The 21,070-nt window shown below is 62.1% G+C and overlaps 1 protein-coding gene across 3 annotated transcripts; it reads right to left on the bottom strand.

Annotated features, from left to right (window-relative positions):
- Positions 1-362: 362 nt before the first annotated feature.
- CASKIN1 (CASK interacting protein 1) lies at positions 363-17,226 on the bottom strand. 3 transcript variants are annotated; one of them, XM_032603980.1, is made up of 20 exons: positions 17,042-17,226; positions 10,989-11,040; positions 10,784-10,881; positions 10,433-10,578; positions 10,247-10,342; positions 9,997-10,127; positions 9,427-9,535; positions 9,237-9,345; positions 9,052-9,146; positions 8,769-8,886; positions 7,661-7,762; positions 7,462-7,556; positions 7,301-7,385; positions 7,126-7,217; positions 6,224-6,334; positions 6,042-6,143; positions 4,488-4,626; positions 2,364-4,409; positions 1,310-1,715; positions 363-950 (listed from the first exon to the last, which is right to left on the bottom strand). In XM_032603980.1, the coding sequence occupies exons 1-20, from the start codon at positions 17,133-17,135 to the stop codon at positions 854-856; spliced, it is 4,323 nt and encodes a 1,440-aa protein (XP_032459871.1). In that variant the 5' UTR covers positions 17,136-17,226; the 3' UTR covers positions 363-853. The 3 variants fall into 3 exon arrangements, with proteins under 3 accessions (XP_032459871.1, XP_032459873.1, XP_032459872.1); XM_032603982.1 differs by lacking the exons at positions 6,042-6,143; positions 6,224-6,334; XM_032603981.1 differs by lacking the exons at positions 6,042-6,143; positions 6,224-6,334 and having other exon boundaries at positions 9,052-9,345; positions 10,247-10,578.
- Positions 17,227-21,070: the final 3,844 nt, after the last annotated feature.

The raw sequence follows: 21,070 nt of genomic DNA on the forward strand, positions 1-21,070 counted from the left end.
CCTCCTGTTTGTGCTACTGGGCCCGGGGGTCTGGCCACTCCTGGACAGAGGGAGGGAAGGATACACAGACAGATGGCCGGGGCCTCTAACAGCTTTTGTCTTGAGCTGGACTCCAGCGTCCTTGCAGTTGGTAAATGGTTTTCTATAGAATCAATAATATTTCTTCTTTCTTTAAATATATATTTGTTAAAGTTATACCTTTTTGTTTCTCTGGGGAAATCTGCCTCAGCTTATTCCCAATAAATTAATACTCTTCGATAGCTTATATTTAGGGAGGGGGGTGCAGTGGGGCAGGGGGCCCAACCCCAGCCCCTTGTGCTGCGCTGGAGTGGCTGGCAGAGGTCCCCAATGGGCAGTTCTGTGCTGGGCATAGGCCTGTGCTCTGCCACAGATTGGGGAGGGGGCTACAGCAGCTGCCCCCCTCCCGCTGCCTCCCAGGGTGGACCCAACCTGGACTCAGGGCAGGGGGTTCAGGAGTTTCCCCTCCTCCACCCACAGCGGGCAGAGCCTGGTGGTGGGTGGGCAGGTGGCCCAGCAGTTATTGCACAGGGAGCAGCAGATAAGGAAGGGCACCCACAAGGCAGCAGCATCTGCCCAGAGCCCTTGGGTCCACCAACCAGGCAGTCCTCCAAGCTGGGCCCAGGGGCAGGAGTTGTGCTTGTGCGGGGGCTGGACAGAACGGCCCACCCCCGCCTCGTGCCCGCGGCTGCCTAGCGGACTGCCCCCTGCGCCCCTCCCCCTTGGTCCACCGCCCTGCCCGCTCGCGCCGCCCCCAGAGGTACCCATCCTGAGGTAAAGGTCTGTGCGGGCCGGAGCCCAGGCGGCGCGGGTGGGCCGAACTTGGGCGGCCGCGTCACTCCAGCATGGCGTCCAGCTGGTCGGCCAGGTCGTCAAACATGCTGCCAATGTCGTCCAGGATGCTGCCGGTGCTCTTCTCGGCGGCCGAGGGGCTGGGGGCGGGCGCAGCGTGAACTGGCTGGGTTGGCGCAGAACTTCCAGCCCCCATGTCCCGCCCATTCAGCGCAAAGTCCCGCCCCTCGCGGAGGCCACGCCCCCGCATTCAGGGGCGGGGCCGGATCAGTCCACGCACTCCCCACATCTGCCCCGCTCCGCTCCCGGCCTACTCACAGTAGCCTCTGTCGGGGGCTGGGGCAGCTCGTAGAGCCCGCCCACGCCAGGCCGTGCCCGGCGCAACTCGGGCCCGGCGCGACTCGGCCCCGCTCTCGCAGGGCAGCCTTCAGGTGTGCACCTGCCGCGGGGGCGCACAGCTCCCCACCTACGCCCACGCCGGACCGGGTCCTGCACCTACCGCGAGCCTTGCGCGTCCTCCTGCCGGATCTTCTCTTCTACGGCTTGCAGCGCCGCCGCCAGGCACGCGCTTGTCTCCTCAAGCTTTTGCCTGGCGCTGTCCCCCGGCGAGGCGCCGTCGGGCGCGGCGGGGGGCCCGGCTGCCGCTGCAGCAGCGCGCGGCGGCTTGGCGGGCACGTGCAGCGCGGGCACACCGGGGGACGGGGGCCTGGCCGGGCTGGCACTCAGCGAGGGTGGCGTGCTGGCGGGCTTGGTGAGGGCAGCAGGCGGCTGGCGTGCCGGCGAGGGCGACGGGCTGGCGCTGCCCGACTGCAGCCCCGCCGCTGCCTTGGCCGGCTTGGGCGCCGTGGGCGGTGGTGGTGGCTTGGGAGACACAGGTGGCGGCGTGCCGTGGGCACGCTTCACCTCTGCGGGGAAGAGGAGAGTCGCACCGGGGTGGGAGGTCAGCGCGGCGCGCGCGCTGCCCATCCCGGCATAAGCCCTGCCCAAGCGCCCTGCCTCGAACCCGGGATTAGAGATAACGCCCTTTGCACTGCCCCCGGCCTCCCTGAGGCTGCCAGGGGGCGCGCTTCCCTGTGCAGGCCTGCTTGGGTCACTGCTTCCAAACCCCGCCTGGTCCGTCCCCCACCTCCATTCCCCTCCAGGCGTGGCCTGTTTCAGACACTGGCCCTTCCGTTGCTTGAATGCCACAGGGCCTTTGCACCTCTGATCCTTCTGCCTGGAAGCCTCTCCCCTCCCTCCTGTGCTTGGGTCATTTTACAGCCAGGTAAGAATCCTCCCTTAGCCTTCCAGCATCGTGGCCTGTCCTCCTTCCACAGGTGCTGCTATTCATGGGTTTCTGTGTCTCCTTCGCTGAGGAATGTAAGGATCATCCACCCTTGTCTCAGCTCTCATTGGTGAAGTGGTCCAGTGGGTGGATGGACGAGAGGGTCTGAGGATACTTTCCCACCCCACTCCACCTGGCCTTCATCAAATCCAAGAAGTGGAAAACCCCTCAAACCATGGCATGGGGAGCTGGAGGAGGGCCCTTCCCCAGCTGGCTCCCTGCAACCTACCTGGGCTGCCAGGACCTGGCAGTGGCACCTTCTTGGAGGCAGGTGTGGGTGAGCCCTGGATCTTGGGCACGGGCTGAGCCAGAATGGGCTTGGGAGAGACAGGTGGCTTGGCCGGCTTCCGGGCATCACTGTCTGGCGGGGGCAGCGGGGGCAGGTGCAACAGGTCAGAGGGCGGGGGCTCAGCGGGTGGCGGTGGTGGGGGCAGCTCTGGGGGCCCAGCCTGCTCAGAGGCCGGACGGCGGCGCACAGTGCCTGTTCCATTCTGGTACACGGACAGCAGTGGTAGGGGAGGCTCGGGACCTGCCTCCCTCTCCTTGGCCTTGGGCCGGCGCTTGACCGTGTCAGACTCAGTGAGGATGAACTTGACATTCTCCTGCTGGCTCTGCTTGGCTCGGATGCGCCTCTTGAGCGTGGCACTGGCCTCCACCCTGGCCAGTGGTGGGCCCTCCACACCCGCTTCACCCTTGGCTGGACCTCGAGGCCGCTGCCGGGTAGCGCCATCTTCCACAAAGTGGCCGTGATCTGCAGGCCCCCCTGGCTCTCCCGGACCCCGGCGAGCAGTGGCCAGAAGTCCTGTGACAGGCCCACTCAGTGTGCGGCGCCGGTTCACCACCTCGCCGTCAGGCCCAATGGCCTCCTTGTGCTTCACCGAGGACAACACCGTTGCCACCCGGCCTGGCTCTGGGCTGGCAGGGCGAAGCATGGGATGGCCCTCAGGGGGCCTGCGGGCTGCCCGGCCCCCACCCCCAATGGATGACAGCTCAAGCATGGCTGCAATGCTCTTCACGCTGCCAGCGCTTCCTGTGTCCACACTGCCAGCCAGGTCACTAGCCCGTCGGCGCTGTGCCCGGACCCCCAGCCGGCCGTCCTCAGCCCCAGCCACCTCAGTCTCCGCATCTGGCACTGACTCATCAGCCAGGTTGGCACTGGCCATGGATGAGCTGGAGCGCTTGGGCGGGGGTGGGGGGGGGCCCTTCTTTCGCGGCCGCACAGCGAACGACTGGCTGCGGTTGACGTTCTTGTCAGCGCCAGCAGGTGCCCGCACCGAGTGGCTGCGGCCCACGCGCCGCTGGACTGTGGCGTAGGGCCCCGCTGTGGCAGGCACCAGCAGCTCGTCCCGCTCCGGCTCGCTGTCAGACGCCGCATAGCGATTCAGGCTGTGGGCGCGCTTCTTGGGCCGCCCTGACTCCATGTCGGCCTCAGGGGGCAGGCACAGCGTGGGCACAGGCGCGGGCATGGCCGCAGGCGCAGGCCCCGGAGCAGCCGGCCCTGCCTCGCTCTCCACAGGTTGGGGCAGCACGTAGGCAAAGCCACGGTGTGTGGGTGACTGAGGCAGCGAGCGAGGTGACATGGGTCGCTCCATTGGTGGCAGCAGCTGTGGGGTGGGCTTCACCTTGGCTGTGGCTGGGGCTGGGCCATGAGGCCCCCCCAGGGCTTGCGGGGAGCCTGGCCGGGCTTTTGTGGGAGTCTGGGGGGGCGTGAAGTGGCTGGTACCTGGTGGAAGGACCTGCCGCGGCTTGCCAGGCACTGGGGGCACACTGGCCCGCTTGACGCTGTGGCCGTGGCGGCTGGGCCGGGCCTCCTTGGGGGAGGTACCCGGGGCCGGCCCCTCCTCCAGCAGGTACTCCTGGCTTCGTGACATGGGGCTGCCAGGCCCTGGGGGCCCGTCGCCCAGCAGCTCCTGAGAACTGCTCATGTGCCGTGCCCGCCCACCCAGGCTGGGCTCCTGCCGCATGGAGGCCCTTGGGGTGGGCGGCAGGTGGTTGGAGGGCTTCTCAGTAGGGGCAGCGGCAGCGGCAGCCCCTTCAGCCGGGCCCGTCAGGGCAGCCTGCAGCTCACCGCTGAGCTCACTGTCCTGGAAGGTGGTCATCTTAGGAGACTGGCAGTCAGCCGGGGCAGGCTCGGGTGGGGGTGGCGACTCGATGGCCATCACTTCAAGTGACTGTGGTACCTTCCGGCGCAGGGGTCCCCCCTCATACTTGGCGTACTCTGCCTTCTGCAGCTCTGCCAGTTTCCTCACTGCCAGCATCAACTTCTTCTGGTGTCCTGAGTGGGACGGGGGGCAGGTCAGGCCAGGGAGGGTGGCGGGGACCAGGAGGCAGTGGGGGCGGGGTGGGGCCTCACCCAGCTTGGTGATGCCGATCTCCTGCAGGTCTTCCCAGGTGATGTCGGTGATGAAGTCGATGTTCTCGTAGCCGTTGTCCACCAGCACCTTGTAGTACTGAGCCAGGCCAATCATTGACAGCCACATGGCCAGGTTAGCCTACGGAGCAGGGGACACAGAGGGCAGCCCGAGCTGGCTGCCCACACCCTGCCTATTACTCAGAGCTGTCAGAGGAGAGGGCACCGGGCCAGCCTGGCACAGAGAGACGGAAGGACAAACAGACAGGCCCAAGGCGTCAGCTTTGGAGACAGTGCAGCCTTGACAGGAGCCCAAGGCCAGCTTACACACACTTGCGAACATATGCAAACACACACAGAGGGGCGACTCTCTCCTCAGGATACCCTTTGGGGGAGGGGGAAGAATGCGCTTCTGGCGGAAGAATGCGCTTCCTCACCTGCCCAGGCAGCCATGGGGACAGCATCCACATGGACACACCACACACGTCATGGACACAGACACACAGCACCACCGACCAGATACGTGTATACACACACCCTGCATCCCAGCCATCCACGGGCACTGACACCCCTCTGAGTCACGCTCACGCTCTCTCACCACTTCCCCACCAGCATCAGGCACATGTCACACAGCCTCGTCACACGCCTGGCAAGTATCTGTGATGGTCTTCACCCAGAACCACCGGTGGCTCCCTGAATGGCATTCACCCGTCCACACTCCCAGCTGGATGTCACTCATGCACCAACACAGGACACTCGGTCACCTCCTTGGGTACACAAGAAAAGTGAAGCCCCTGGGACCCGGACGTGCTGGCTGGGAGGACCCCTGAGCCGCTGACTGAGTGGGGTGAGGCAGAGTGGATGAGCACAAACCCACCTGTCACCAACCGACAGCCCTGGGGCTCTCAGCGGCCATGGCATCTCCCTCACAGACGGGTGGGAGCCCAAAGCACAGCGCAAGGCCCAGAGAGGCAGCATGGATGTGACAGGCCCCGGGCCCATCTTCTCCCAGCCCAGAGCCTGTCCCACCACAGAGTGCCCGTTCGTGACAGCACGGGCTGCGGCTGGTGTGGCTGTCAGCCAGTGTGTGCAGTCACCAGTGGGCGCCTTGAATGTATTTAGCACACGCGTGCTGGGTACCCGAAGCACGCACAAGCGTCTTCCCCATACATGTGCCTGGGTGTGTGCAAGCACGTCCCATCCCCATGGCCCCCTGCAGTGTCTGGGTGGGCGTGTGATGGGCAGTGCTATGGTGTGCCGGGTGGCTCCGGTGTCCCTGTGTGGCTGCCTGAGTGTGGAACACACAGTGGAGATGGGGACTCTCCAGGCTTCAGGCTCCCCTTGCCCTGACAGCCCTCAGAGGTGGTCACCACTGTCCCTGCCCCTGCCCCAGGGAGGCGGGCCCCAGTGCCCCTGACGGACAAACAGAGGTCATCCTCTGCTCTCCTCTCTCTGGACTCCCCGGAGGGCAGGGGTGGGCTGTAGCCAGGGAGGCAGGCTGTCTGTCTGTCTGTTTGCCCAACCTGGGACTGGCCACTGGGGTGCAGGGGGCCTTACGGGTTTGTGCTCAGGCAGCCAGTCGGGGATGCTCAGGCCGCTGATCTCTGCAGTGATCTTCTTCCGGTGGCCTGGCTTGGTGACCCCGATGGCCGTGAGGTCCTAGGTGGAGGAGAGGCCCATTAGCAGAAGCTGGGGGCCCATCTCTGGGTCAGCTGGTAGATAGCCTTCGGGCAGCTCACCTCAGGGGTCATGCGGCTGATGGTGGGCAGGTCATAGCCGGCACTGATGAAGTTGGGGGCGTAGAGCTGCAGCTGGAACGTGGCAAGCCACTGGCTGACAGCCTCGGCGCCCTGGAAGACACAAGGCACCCGCTACAGGCTTGCCCGCCTGCTCCCCCGCCAGGCATGCACCCCAGCCACCGCGGCGCCTCCTTCTCTGCTCAGCTGAAGACCACGCAGTGCAATCTGCTGTCCGCTGGGCCGTCTGCAGCCAGGCCCCGGCAGCCTGGCCCGGGTGCTCCTCCTCGTTCTGTGGTCCTGGGTGCCGCTGTCTTGAGCACTGTCCAGCACCTCGGCCTCCTTCTGTGATCTCCACCAGGAGGGTCCAGCTGCTGTCCACATCACAGGCCTCCCTGACCGTCCCCCCCATTCCTGGACCAGAGACACCCTGCAGTGTGGCCCCGTGTGAGGGGCTCTGGGAATGGGGCCTCAGGCGGGGCAATTTAGTGCTTCCCCTCTACACCGCAGAAGGTGGGCTCTACCCAGAGGAATGCAGGAGGACTCAGCCAGCAGCTCATGCCGCCCTAGCACGCAGGTGCATGCACACAGGACTTGTCTCACCCACATACACGCCTTGGCTTGACTCACACCCATGCCATTCCACACACACACACACGTGCACATGTGCCCGCATCACAATCACACCAGCCAAACACGCCCCCACTCACCTCACACCCGTGTCACACTTCCTAGACACACTAGCTTACACGCACAGCGTGTACAAGAGACAACAGCTACACACACAGACTGACAGACCAACAGAAGGACGGACCCAGCCTGTCAAGGGCCCTGGCCGTGCTGTGGCCAAGCCAGGCAGGCTGCCCTGGGTGCCCCCCCACCTGCAGCCGGCCCAGGCCTTGTACCTTGCCCTCCGATGCTGTCTCCAGCTTTTTGGATGGCTGCTCCCCATAGACCTGCCCGGCATGGGTCACTGGAGTCTGGGACCGGGTGGCACCTGGGGACGAGAGGGTATGGTGGGGCAATGGCTGCCTGTGGGCCACCTCCCGGCCAGGCCAGCAGTGCTGTCCTTGCTCTTACCTGAAGAGCCCTCCGGAGGCTTGACAGGGCTGTCCCCGGGGCTGGAGTCGGAGACAGACTTCTGGGAGAGCACCGTGGCCAGGAGCTGCAACCCAGACAGGCTGGCTGGCCAGTGCTGCTCTAGACACAGGCCATCCCGGTCCTGCCACCAACCCACCTACCTTGACCCCTTCAGAGCCTGCGTGCAGGGTGTGGCCCCCGCTGCTCCGGCCACTGCCACTGGCCACGCTGCTCAAGCTGCCACTGCGGTCCCCGCCTGCCAGCAGGAGGGAGCAGCATCAGCTAGTGCCAGCCCTGCAGAGCCCAGGTGCTGCCTTGCAGAAGTGCCACCACCACCACCCTCCAGAGGCCCCCACCTACCTGCAAATGGCTTCCTCAGCACCCAGATCTCCTCGGGGGGTGCAGAGGGCCCTGCTGAGCTGCATCCCTGGGGTGGGCTTGGTTCGGCACCTGCTCGGGAACCTGCTGGCCAAGCACAGTCTCCCTGAATCCTGGACTGGCCCAGGCCTGGGGCATTCCCTGGCCTGGCCCCCAAGTCTGCGCAGAGCAGAGGCTGGACACACACGTGCCTGGGGGGTCAGTACAGCCTCCTCCTGCCCTGTGTTCGAGGAGCTGAGCGACCCTCAGAAGGCCCTTCCCAACCTTGGACATTTGAGAGCAGGAGAGCATGGTAGAGAGGGGCGCAGGCCAGGCTATCCTGTGGTCCTGTAGGTGGGAGTAGGGAATTGCAGGAGAGTGCAAACCCCTCTGTGCCTGGGGAGCAGGGGGAGGGAGGAGGCCCCCAGGAGCCTGGGTCCAGGCTCCTCACCCCAGGGAACTAGATGACCTTGGGTGGATTGGCCACACCTCCTAACTGGCCCCCCTCTGCCCTCTCACCCGGCCTGTCAATCTCCATATCCTCTCTGTGGGGTAAACCAATCACACCAGTCCACCATCTGAAGCCATTCCATGGCCCTATGGCCTCATCCTGCGCCCCCTCCTTCTCTGTCACCAAGTCAGCCACACTGGGCTCCTTTGGACCCTTACACAGTCACACTCTGTCCTGCTTCAGTGCCTTTGCATGTGTGGTTCCTGCTGCCTGGAATGCTCTGCCTGTGGCCAGCCCCTCCCACTTCTCAGGGCCTTCTCTGTCCGCACTTGTCTAACGTGGGTCTCCATCTGCAATCTCTGTGTCACTGGTTGGTACGTTTCCTTCCACATTTATTTTACTGTTCCCTTCCCTCCCTCCCCGAGGGCAAGCTCCTTGGGAGCAAGAATGATGTCCATCTATTCCTAGTGCCTGGCATGCAATGTCTGTTGAATACATGAAGGAGTGGGTCTGGGGACGCTGATGAGGAGACAGCTGGCAAGACACACTCTGGACCCCACACCTAGCAATGACTACAGCTGACAATCCTTGCCCTACCACCCAAAACGCCGTGCACCTGCTTCCTTCTGGCCCACGAGCCCATCCCCAGGTGGGACTTGCCTGCTCGCTTGACGATGGCCTCGCCCAGGGAGGAAGGGAAGTAGCCCACACGGTCATTGCCTGTCCTGTTGTCATGGATACAGCCCTTCCACCGGCCGTCTGGATGCTGCTCGAGGACCTGGTCAGATATGGTGCGAGGAGCACGCTCAGGGAGACACCCCTCCATGTCAAGTGGGTAGGTGGCCTTGGCCTCCTGCTCATACCCCCCAGTTGCTGCCAGGTGTTGCGGGGAGCATCCCAGGTCCCATTCATCCCTGTTCCAGCAGCCCCAGGCCATCCTTACTGTGATAATGTCCCCGGCTTTCACGTTGAGGCTGGTCAGGTCGTAATTGTTGCAATAATCCTTGGTTGCCCGGACCTGCAGGGCTGCCGAGGCCTCTGGGGACACAGGAGGTGGCAGACCCCCCAGTCCTGTGAGCCGGCCTGGCCCAGGCCCCAGCCCTGCCCCCCTGCCCCGCCTGGGCCCACCTCGCAGCAGCTGCTTGATCTCCTTGCTGGCCTGGGAGGTGGTGAATTGGTGCACGATGTCCAGGGCTGTCTGGCTGTAAGTGTTCCTCACGTGGGCATTGATCCCGTTCTGTATGTGCCAGAGGGTGAGGACTCTCAGGAGCCCCCTACACCCCCACCTGACCCCAGCTCCCTCTGGCCCCTAACTCACATCGAGCAGCAGCCGAACCACTTCCGTCTTCCCACAGAGTGCGGCCTCGTGCAGGGCCGTGCCGGACTTGGTCTGGCGGTTAATGTCAATGCCAGCTTGGAGGAGGAGTCTGACAGGGAGGTAGGAGGAGCAGGCAGGGCCCTGCACAGAGAGCCCTCTGCCCCAGCACCCCCAAGCCGGGTTCCAGTTCCTGGGGGCTGAGGATGAGCTAACCCTGTCCCACATCCCCGACAACCCCTCCCTGTGTTAACCCTTCACACTCTTATCTCGTCTCATCCTAGTGTAGGCAGTGCTGCGATGCCTACTTTAAGGATGAGGAAACTGAGGCTCAGAGAAGTTAAGAGTCTCCTCAAGGTCACCCAGCAAGTGGCACAGGCTGTGGGGCTATAGAAGACCACTCCCCACCCCACTCCAGTACATCCTTTATGTGGGCGGCTTGGGGCATCCTTCGTATCCAGAGACCTCACCACATCCCCACGGCTCCCTGGCTGCTCCTGTCTTATTGCCAAGCCAGAAGCAGGAACCCCAAGGCTGGGTGCCCCTTACCCCGCCCCCTCCCCATGGCCATACCTGATGATGTCGATGTGGCCGTTCTTGGCTGCCAGGTGCAGGGGGCTGGTGCCATTGGGGTTGGTTGTGTCCCCTGGCCGGGGCTCTAGCAAGGCCGCACACATGTTGCTGCTCAGGAGCAGCTGGACCACCTGGAAGGAGGGGTCAGAGTAGGGGGGCCCAGGAATGGGGTGGGGAGCTGCAGTTTGTCTCCCACTCCCACCCCAGGAGAAGAAGTTGGAGTCCCACTCAGCTCCCTGGGGAGACTTACCCCAACGCGGCCGAACTCACAGGCAAGGTCCAGGGGCGTCTTCCCCGAGTTGTCCACCATGCACGGGTTGGACTGGTGCTGGAGCAGCATCTCAGACTGCAGGGACCACAGGGTGTGGTCAGGCCCAATGCATCCGTCGGGCTCATTCTGCCCCAGGCACCCTGTCACCCTTGAGGTGGTCCTTACCACGTCGTAGTGACCATGCTGGGCCGCCAAGTGCAGGGGGATGTGGCCCTCATCAGATGGAACATTCACCGCTGAGCCCGCCTTCAGCACCAGCTTCATGGGCTCCTTCCGGCCCTGCCAGGCTGCATAGTGTAGTGGCCGCATGCCTGGGGGCAAGGGGGCGGTTGGGAGCTAGCCCCTGACCCTGAACCCAACCCTGACTTCTAGGACGCTGATCCCATGAGAACCTGCCTCAACCCAGACCAAGACCCGGGGCTGAGACCTCAGTTGAGGGGCCATCCTGGCCTCCAGGGACCCCAATTTTGATCTTGACCCCCTGCCTCTGGCTCTGAGGTCCCTGACAGGCCTTGCCTTTGTTGTCCTTGATGTCCACAGCAGCCTGGGCCTCCAGCAGCAGGGTGATCAATTCCGTGTTGCCATTCAGGGCTGCGTGGTGCAGGGCAGAAAAGCTGGGACAGGTGACAGACATGTATGGGCAAGGAGCCGGGCAACCTGCCTTCCCCAGGAGTCCTTGACCCCCATACCAGACTGACATCTCCCCGGGCTGAGAACTCACCCATCTGGGTCTTGGAAATTGACATTGATCTTCTTGGTGGAGCCCAGGAGCTCTGGGGTGGGAAGGAGACATGGTGAGGGGGGCTCCGTCCAGCCCCTACTGAGGCCTACCTGGGTCCCAGCCCCCTCTAGACAGAGAGCAGGCAGAGAGCGGCTGGCTAGCTCCCTGGCAGGCTCAGAGCCAAAGCTATCTAGGTCTTTAGTCTAGAAACGTTCATTCATTCAACCCTGTTTCCAGCACTCAGCATCAGGTACCAGCTTTTGGCCCTTGGTTTCCCACTGAACTAAGACGTTGGGAGGTTCATAGGCCCTGTCCCTGTCTGGGAACAGAAGCCAGGGCTGTACACCCACACAGGCGCACACATGTGCACATGAACCCCCCTCCCTTGAGACGCTGGCTGAGCACCTGCCAATGGTGGGAGGGAGAGAGCCAGCCCAATCTGTCTCTCAGAAGGACCCAGATGGGGCCGGGGGTGGCCCAGGAAGGCTGGAACACCCGGAAATGGGGGTATCTCTGGGGAAGATCTGCATTTCCAGGGTTCAGCCTCCCCCAACTCCCAGCCCTGGGCCTGGCCTGTGTAGATGAGCCCCATTTGGCAGGGCAGGATGGGGAGGCAGGCAAGTGGGCCAGTGCCTCCAAGCAACAACATTACAATGGCCCCCTCATCTATGGGGGCATGCACAGGCCCTAGGGTCAGCCCGCCTGAAGCCCAAGGGGCTCCAGCCCTCCCTTGGGGGTCCCAGTCTCCTCCCGGGGCGTCCCCAGTCCTGGCCTCCACCAGCCGCCTGCCAGAGGAGGGGAGCCCACCGATGCCCTCCCCGTGGGCTCAGGTCCAGCCGGACTCGGGCCAATCCCCTGCCTGTCTGGGCCACGGTTACATAAACCATTTGTGGGTCAGTCACTCTGTGAGGGAGGGGCTGGCAGGACAGAAGCCCCTTTGTCCAGGCTCAGGACAGGGATGGGGGCAGGGGGCTGAGGGAGTCAAGTCACAGAGGGGCTGCTGCAGGGCCTGCTCTGTGACCCACAGCAGCCCCGGCTGCTCCGGCCTCAGTTCTCAGCTTTTGGATATAGGGTGTGGGTCCCCCAATGGCCCACAAAGTCAGACGGGCCTGAATTCAAATCCTCCCTCTGCCCCTTACTAGCCCTGAGGCCTTGGCTGTGAGCTCGAAGGGTCTAACAGGGCCAGCCTCACAGGCCTAAGGGCGCCTCCAGACAACACATGAAGGGTCTGACACAGAGTCAGCTCAGCACGTGGCAGTTCCTAATACTAGCCCTATAGGAATCCCACCCCACCCTCCCCAGTGAGGGGCTTCTCCGGTGAAGAGCCGAAGAGCTGAGGCTCCAGGACAAGAGGCATCTCCACTCCCCTGCCCCTCCCCCCGCCTCAGACACTTGGCTGATGCTAACGGCTGTCTAAGTTGGCAGCAGTGCCACCCCTCCTTCCCCGTGGTGGTCCAGGGCAAAACCTTGGAGGCAGCCCTGGGTCCTTTCTTGAGCCCTTATAACTTCTCCATCGGTCAATCCTGTTGGCTCTACTTTCAAGACAGTTTCAAAGCACACCTGGAATCCTACCCTTTCTCACCAGCACCATCATCACCACTCTGGGCCAGGCCAGCATCCCTCGAAGGACCACTGCCATCACCTCCCCCTGGCATCCCCATTTCCACCCTGCCCCCTCCAGTCCATCCTCCATACCCACTGAGGTCAGGGGGACCCTGTTAGAACATGGGTCCGGTCCCATTGCTCCTGTCTCAATGGGGTTGGAGGCCAAAGCCGGACAATAGCCCTGTATGATGCAGCCCTCCTTTCACTTCGACTTCCTCCTCACCCCTGTTCCAGCCACCTGAGCCTCCTTGATGGCACTCCAACACACCTGTCTCCCCTGCCACAGGGCCTTTGCACATGCTCTGTGTGTGTGTGTGTGTGAGCCATTCTTCCCTCAATTATTCCCATTATTCCCTCTTCATGTCCTTCAGGTCTCTATCCAAGACCTGCTTGTCAAAGCCTCCTCCCCCATCTAAAATGGTAATCCCCTGGGAGTTTCCTGGTGGTCCAGTGGTTAGGACTCGGCACTTTCACTGCCATGGCCCAGGTTCAGTCCCTGGTTGGGGAACTAAGATCCTGCAAGCTGTGTGGTGTGGCCAAAAAATAAATAATAAATAATAAAGAAAATGGTAATCCCCTTCCCATCTCGTGTCTGTTGTATTTTTCTCTTTAGCCCTCATACTACCATTTATCTTGTTTATTGTCCATCTCCATCACTAAATTACAGGCTCCAAGATGACAATGGTTTTTATCTATTTTGCTCACTGCCGTATCCTTGCTGGCTAAAACACTACCAGGTGCACACACAGTGCTCAGTAACTGGTGACTGAACTGTACCCTAATCCCACACACTTTGTCCACCTGCCAGAGCCGGCTTCAAGTGTGTCACCTGTGCAACCACTCAGAAGAGCCCCACACCTGGCTGGATGCTCTGCTGTCGCAAGATTGTTATTTTGTTTGTTTTGGGGGTTTTTTTTTGGCCCCATCTTGTGGCATGCGGAACTTCCCTGACCAGGGATTGAACCCGTGCCCTCTGCAGTGGAAGCGTGGAGTCTTAACCACTGGACTACCAGGGAAGGCCTATTATTTTTTTGGACAAGTCACCCCCCCACCATTTTCATTTTGCGCTGAGCTCTGTGGATTATGCGGCCGGGCCTGCCACGGTCCCTTGTCGTGAAGCTGAAGGGAGCCCAGGCATCGCTGTCCCCAAGCACCCCTGCCTTGCGCAAGCCCACCCTCAGCACATTCCCCTACCAAAAGGCTCTGCCCCCCAACTCTAATGTCTGCTGCCCCCCACCCTTCTTAGTTCCCATGTAGCCAGTTCTCAGCTTCTCCCCACAAGACTTCCCAGGCCAGCTCGCTCTCCTCCCTCCTGCAGCCAGGGTGCCCAGGCAGCTACGGAGCCAGGTGCTCTGAGTGGCGCCCGAGGCCAGGCCCACCTGCTTGCCCAGTCACCACTGCAGGTGCTGAAATCTCAGAGGGGCTGGAGGTTGAGGCCCAGGAAGTGACACAGACACCAGTGGGGAGAGGGTGTCTCCATCCAGAAGGGGATCACTCCCCACAGGAGAAGGAGCATCTTGCTAAGGTCATCTTCCCCGCCCCCCTTCCGGCCACTGGTCTCTTCAAAGAGAAAAAGTGCTGGAATTGGATGAAAGGGGGCTTGAGGTCTTGAAGCACCCCCAATTCCCATGGGGACACTGGACACCCGGGAAGGTCCCAGAACTGCAGCCTGCCTGGGGCTGGGGGGCTGCACCTCATGGAGACAGGTGCCCTGAATGAAGCTGGAGCAGAGCACGGCTTCAGGGGCCTGGGTAGGTGGGAGAGAGGAGGGAAAGTGGGGATAAGCTGAAGGCCCCAGGAGCCCCTTTCCCTTTTCCACAAGGGCACTAAGTCCTACAGATTGCCACCAGTCATAGCGCATATGCCTTGCCCCTGACCGCCCCCATGACTTGGGCTCTCTGGTCTCCTATCACCCCAGCCCTCTAACTGCTCGCCTGATACTACTCCTACCTTTGAAGTCACCTCCAAACTCCAGCTGCAGAGGCCCTGGGGGGAGCCCACCCCAGACCCTTTTCCACTCTACCCTTGTGGCCTCCCTCCACCCCTCTGCCAAGATGCTCCTCCAAACACGGAAGCCACCCACAAGCCACCTCCACAGAGCCACATCTGTCTCCTACAGGGACGTGGTCTTGGCCTCCTCTGCTCCCACCTCAGACTGGCTGAGCCCTGTGGCCTCCAGCATAGAAAGGCACCCTCTCAAATCCCCCAGGGCAGGCAGCTCTGAGCCAGACGCTGGAAGGGAACTCTTAGTGGGCCAAGGTGAGTGAGCACAGGAGCGCTGGCCGTAGTCTTCAGTGAAATGGAAGAAAGGGGAGGTTGGGCCCGAAGGAAGGGCAGGGTGTCTGCCCACACCCCAGAAGGCCAACCTCCACCCCAGTATTTTCTCTCCCTGGCAGTCTCTTCTTCACTTCAAGGATGATTGCTAAGGGTGACGGTGCCTGTGCCTGTAAGTGGAGGCTCCCTTCAGGCAGGATAGGGGTGCTGACAGAGCCTGGGGTGTCACTGGGGTGTGGGGTGAAGGGAAGGTGTCAGCACAGGGAGGAGACTGTGGAAACAAGAATCGTGGGAACACCTCTGGAGTTGGGGGCCGCAGGGAACACCGCTGGATGCCCCCTACCCCATGGCCCAAACTCCAGCTGTACTTTGCTGAATCAAAATACATCTTACTCCAAAGCAGGCCAGTGTTGCCATGACAACCGAGCTAATTCATGGAGGGATTTCTCCATCTGATTTATTATGCCCGCCCCTGTGAGTCAGAGAGCCCAGATTCGGGTGCCAGGGCAGGTGTCTCTCCTACCCGGAGACCAGGCCATGCAGGGTCAAATGCAGAGATCTAGGCGGAGACACAGGTAGAGGTAAAGGTCCCCACACCTCCCCCAGATGGCCAGAGTAGAAGGGGGGAGGAGTCCCCAAATCTGATGCCCCCCACTTCCTTGGCGCACCGCCCTGGGCCGTCTAGGAAATGGCCACAGTTAGCACTTCCGGAGCACTTACTAAGTGCCTGGGCTTCATGCGTGTACTCGCTGTTCTTACAACAATGCTACGAGGCAGGGACCACAAACGTCCCCATCCTACAGATGAGGAGACTGAAGCCCAGAGACTGGAGATGCCTGTGCCCAAGGTCGATGGCCACTAGGTGGAAGACTTTGCCTTGCCTTCCACCTCTCAATCCCTGAGCCGCTTTTGAGGCTCAGCTAAGGTTGCCTCTGCCTGAAAGCCCTCCCTTTCTGAACCCTGAGGCCCTGAAGCCAGCCCTAACTGGCAGACTATCCCTGGGCCTCCGCTGTGGAAGGCAGGGCCCACCTGTGTATGTGTTCTTGCGAGGCACAGATGTGCAGCTCTCTAATTGCACAGAGCAGATAGTAGCAGCCAGGCAGGGGCTGCAGTGGGAGGAGTCCTCCTGGGGCTCAAGGACCTACCCCCACCTGCCCCAGAGACTGTCTCAGTTCTCAGCATCTCCCCTGGAGAGATGGGAGGGTACCTCCCTGGCTTACATACAGTCCCAGGGGTTGGCATGGGGAGTCGGGGCACCCAGACCCCACCTGCTACCCAGCAGAGCCCTGCCCACGCCCGCACAGGTGCCCTGACACACTGACACGGCCATACGTGCGCAGTCACACACGCGGCTGGTCCACACGCCCATCCATCCATCTCCAGGGTCCCCGGGGGAGGCTCCAGGCTGAGCTGGGATGAGTGCTGGGATCAGGGCACCAAGCTTCCAACCATCCCCTGGGACCCCCACAGAACAAGCTCAGGATGGCCAGTGGGAGACCCCCTCCCCCCCCCAGTCTCATTTTCCAGCAGGGAAGCCAGAGAGGACCAGGGTCTGCACCTGCCTCGAACTCAGCCTGCCCTGGGCTGGGCGACCTTGGGCCTCTGCTCCCCCTTCAGTAAATGGCCCCCAGCCGGCCATGCCTGGGCAGCCACACCCCCAGCATGGTCCTGCCACCCCCCCTTCCTGCTAAGCATGTTATTAAACATGGGGCGGGGAGGGGGTCTGACAGAGACTGTCAGCCCTGTAGTCTCCCCTTACTGCAAGAGGCCCCTCCCTCTCTCCATGGCGTGGGGGGGGGGGGGGAATCCGCCTCGCCCTTTAAAGGCCCAGAAGAGACCTCCAGCTGTCAGCCCGCAGCCCGGGAAGGGAGGGAACGGAGGCAGGAGAGAGGGATGCGAATGCCTGCGGCCTGGAAGGTGGGTGCCGCCAGGTGCCCGCTGGGGGGCTCAGGTGACGGCCTGGCACTCGATGCAGCCCCTCCTTCAGTGCTGGCAGCGGGGGGCGCAGACGGAGGGTCTGGGCGCTGCTGGCCCCGCCCCGCCCCCGGGGACCCGACAGCATCCCTCTCCCCGCCCTGCACCGGGCGGGGTGGGGGGCTCGGCGCTGGAGACGGCCCCGGGGCGCGCCGCGGCTCGCGCCCGCTCCCCGCGCCCCCCGTACCCCCCGCACTCACTGGCCTTTCCGGGCCGCGGCCTCTGCAGCAGCCTCTGCGCGGTCCCCACGTCCTCCGCCTTCACTGCCTGCACCAGTTCCTGCTCCTTCCCCATGGCGCGACCGGGGCCGCAGCGACGCGGCTGAGCTCCGTGCGCTCGGCGCGGCTCAGAGGCGGCGGCGGCCCCACGGCACCCGCCGCATCCTCCTCCCTCCCCCGCAGCCTCCTCCGCCGCCCGCGGCCCTCGCTGTCCTCGGGCTCCGGCTCGGTCTTGGTCTCCCAGCGCGGAGGGGGCGGGGAGCGCGTCACGGGCGGGGGGCGGCCCGGGGGCGGGGGCCGGCGGCGGCGGGAGCGGGGCGGGGGCCGGCGGCGGCGGGAGCTGGGCGGGGGCGCGGCACCTGGCGCCGCCTCCCGGACGCCTGGGTCCCCCTTCCGCGCCCGCTGACCTCGGTGCGCCCGCGCCGGCCGCGCGCCCGACTCCTTGGCTCCGCCCCTACATTAGGACCCGTCCTCCCGAGACGCCCCCTCCCCACGTGCGGGACGCGCGGCTCAGGCCGGGCCTCTGCGGACCCCCCGCGGCCCCGGCGACCGCCAGGGGCTAGGGACAGCAGCCGCCGGGGGGCCGGACACTGAGCCCCGAGTCGGCGGCGGCGCCAGGCAGAGCCTGAGAGAGGCTTCCAGAGGCTGCGGGACCCACGGGGGGAGGGACTCAGGCAGTGGGCGGGCGGGGACCTGGGCATGGAGATAGATACCCGGGCATCGGCGGCACAGAAGCCGGCCCGCCGGGGGCTGTCAGACATTTCTGGCCCGTGGTTCCCGTGGGAGGTGTCGAAGGACTGTGAAGAGGAATCTCCCAATAATGAATTAGGTGTCAGGGAACCCTACCTCCCCCTCCCGCAACTGAACCTTCATGCCCTGCAGCCTCTGGCTCTCTCCACAAACAATGCTAGGCGACCCCCCACCGCCCCCTCCTCAGTCGAACCCCAACCTCAGTGCACCTGCCCAGCACCAACTGGGGTTCAGCCCCTCACACTTACACTAAGAGGGGCTCGGCTCCCCCATCCCCAGCACCAACTGGGGTGTAACTCTTCAGGTCTACCACCCAGGGGGTTTCAGTCCCCCCATTCGCAGCACCAATGGGGTCACAGCCCTGCCCAGCAGCAGTCTGAACTCCACAGAAGCCTGCTTAACCCCAGCCTCCAGGCACAAATTCTGGCAGCCCCACAGGGAACTGTTCTGCTTGACACTCACCCTCCCCCCACCCACCCCCCACACATCCAGAGGTCTCTCCCTTCTGACCTCCTGGGTCTTAGCCTCCGGTCTTCACCTTGTCATGGCTGCAGCATTCTAGAGACAGACTGGTTGGGGTCTGTGTCCTGGCTCAGGTTCAGTTTCCTCATTTGCAGGGAGGGGCATATCATCACCCCAACCAGGCAAAGTTGTTAGAACCTTGGGAAGGTTCACACATATGATGGCTGGACACCCCCCCATCTCCCTATGGCCCAGGCCATCAAGCTGGTCCAGGAAGAAGGTGGCCAGAGTGTAGAGGAGGGCAAGCAGCAGGCACTGGGAGTCCCTGATCTGGACAGCTGGTCGGTCCCCTCCGTGGGCTTTTTTGTGAAATTTAGGGAGCAAGCCTATGTCTCCCACTGTGCTGGGCTCCCACAGGGGTCCCTAAACACAAGGGCCCTTCCCCCCACCCTTTATGGTGACCAATTCCTGGGCACCTGCTGGGTCAGGCACCATGCTGGTCACTTCATAGATGAGCTTGGACTTACTGTGCCCTTTTTACAAATGAAGAAAGTGAGGCTCAGAAAAGCCAAGTGACTCACCTGAGGTCCCAGAGTCTCCAGGTCATGAGTCTGAGATTTGAACCCACATTGGCCTCTTCATTTGTCCCAGATCTGCCTCTTACCAGGTTTGTTTTTCCAGTCACTTTGTCTTTCTGGGTCTCAGTTCCCCCTCCATAAAATGGGGGAATGATACCTCCCAGTAGATTATTTGAGGATTAACTGTGATGCTATTCATAAAGCACCTCACAGAACTTAGTAAGTTCTCAGCAAATAGCTTCTGTGGATATTGTGATATTCTTGGGCCTTCCTACCTGGGCCATCTGGGTAGCAGCTGCATTTTATTCATCTTCGTGTCTGCAGAGCCAAGCAGTGTGCCTAGCACACAGGAAACACTACAAAAAAAAAAAAAGATCGTTATTATCCTTACCGTTATTTTCATGTTTTGGCTGGCTAAGGCAAACCACTCTGGCCTGAGCCTAACGTTTTCAGGGCCTGGGGCAAGAGTACAAACAGAGGCCCACACACCAAATGTCTAAGTATTCAAATGTTATAAATCATGCTAATAATGTATTAAATAAAATATATTCTGTCATCCTACCTTGACAAATACACCTTCATCATGAACTGAAAGGCCAAGTTCTAGTTTTGAATTATCGCATAGCTCTGGGAAATGAACTGGCCCCTGCCTCCAGCTGCCTCACCTCCGTTCTCTGCCCACTTCCAGCTCCAGCTCCAACTCTACCCAACAAGCAGGTAGCCCTTAGTCACTCCTCAGACCTAGGCTTGGGCAACTTACTGTGGGGTCCACCTTCTGGAGGACAGACCTGGGAAGAAAGCTGTACAGAGTCTACTAGATTCATCCTGGTAAGTGAGGCTAACGCTCTAGGAGGAGTCAGGAGTTCTAGACCCGCTACCCACCAGCCCAGTGAACCTGGGACAAGCTCCCTAAGCTCAGCTGCCTCATCTGGAAAATGGGTCAGCAGCTCTGCCTGCAGTCCAAGGCTGATGGGAGGGTCCATCTGGAAACAGAGATGTGAATCTTCCTGGGGTTCCCCAGCCTGGGGACGGGGGCAGCACAGCAGGCCATCTACTCTGGCTGGGGGTATGAGGATGCAGAGGCGTGGGACTTGGGCAGCCCTCCAGGAAGTCAGGCCTCCGAGGACGATCCCAGGAGGAGGGGCCGCTGAGCCAGCAGAATTGCTGAGGCTCAGCCTGGAGTAGAGCTGGCTGCTGCTTCACTGCAGCCTGGGCTGGCCCCCTTCCCAGCTGCACAGCAACCTCCCCCTTCCCCTGGCAGCAGCGCAACCCCTGCTCCTGTCCACCAGCTGTGCGCCCGCTCAGGGACTCCCTGGTACCCCTCCCAGCCCCCCAGAGCCCTGATGCCCAGCCCCTTAAGTATAAACTGGGGATGACGAATGTACCCTCCTCACGGGCTGCTGGGAGCATGAAGCATGATAGCTGCCAAGGTTTCCATCTTCTCAAAGATGCCACCTCTGTAAAGTGCTCAGCTGATGCTTGGTACATAAGAAGGGATCAACAACCATGGTCCTATCTCCCCTTCCTGCCCAGCAGAGATGCTGGGGCTGCTCAGGCTGGGCATGGAGCCTGGCCTGATCTCTCAGTTACCCATAGGCATGGGACATGTGCAGCCCTCCACCCAGAGTCCCCACAAAAAGGCAGACAGCTCAGGACTTGCCCCCCTGGGCCACAGATACCCCACAGACATCTGGCTGAGTCTTCCAGCCCTCCTTTGCTCTCACCTCTCTCTCCCGCTCTCAGGCTCTCAGGGTTTATCCAGCTCCGGACTTGCCCCCCTGGGCCACAGATACCCCACAGACATCTGGCTGAGTCTTCCAGCCCTCCTTTGCTCTCACCTCTCTCTCTCGCTCTCAGGCTCTCAGGGTTTATCCTGCTCCGGACATCCTTCAGGTGCTAGGGTTCACAGGGCTATTCCTCTCCCAGGCTTCCAAGTCCACATATCCAACTGCCACTCCCCAGAGCTGCCTCTGAGCCTGGTGGAGCTGCCCTGGGGAGCTCCTCTACGTAGAGAGGAAGATGAAGAGGATGTATGAGGTGCGGAGGTTGCCTGGGAAGTAGTCACCTCAGCCAGAAGGGGGGAGATCAGGGGAGGGATGAGCCCAGCAGGATGGGTTCTGCCATGTTCTAGCCATGTGCCCTTGGATACATGACTCTACGTCTCTGAGCCTCAGTTTTCTTGCCTCCAAAATAGGGGGTGGTTCCTCCTTGGCAGGGTTAT

The sequence above is a fragment of the Phocoena sinus genome, chromosome 15 (genome assembly GCF_008692025.1).
Source record: "Phocoena sinus isolate mPhoSin1 chromosome 15, mPhoSin1.pri, whole genome shotgun sequence".
Taxonomy (NCBI): domain Eukaryota; kingdom Metazoa; phylum Chordata; class Mammalia; order Artiodactyla; family Phocoenidae; genus Phocoena; species Phocoena sinus.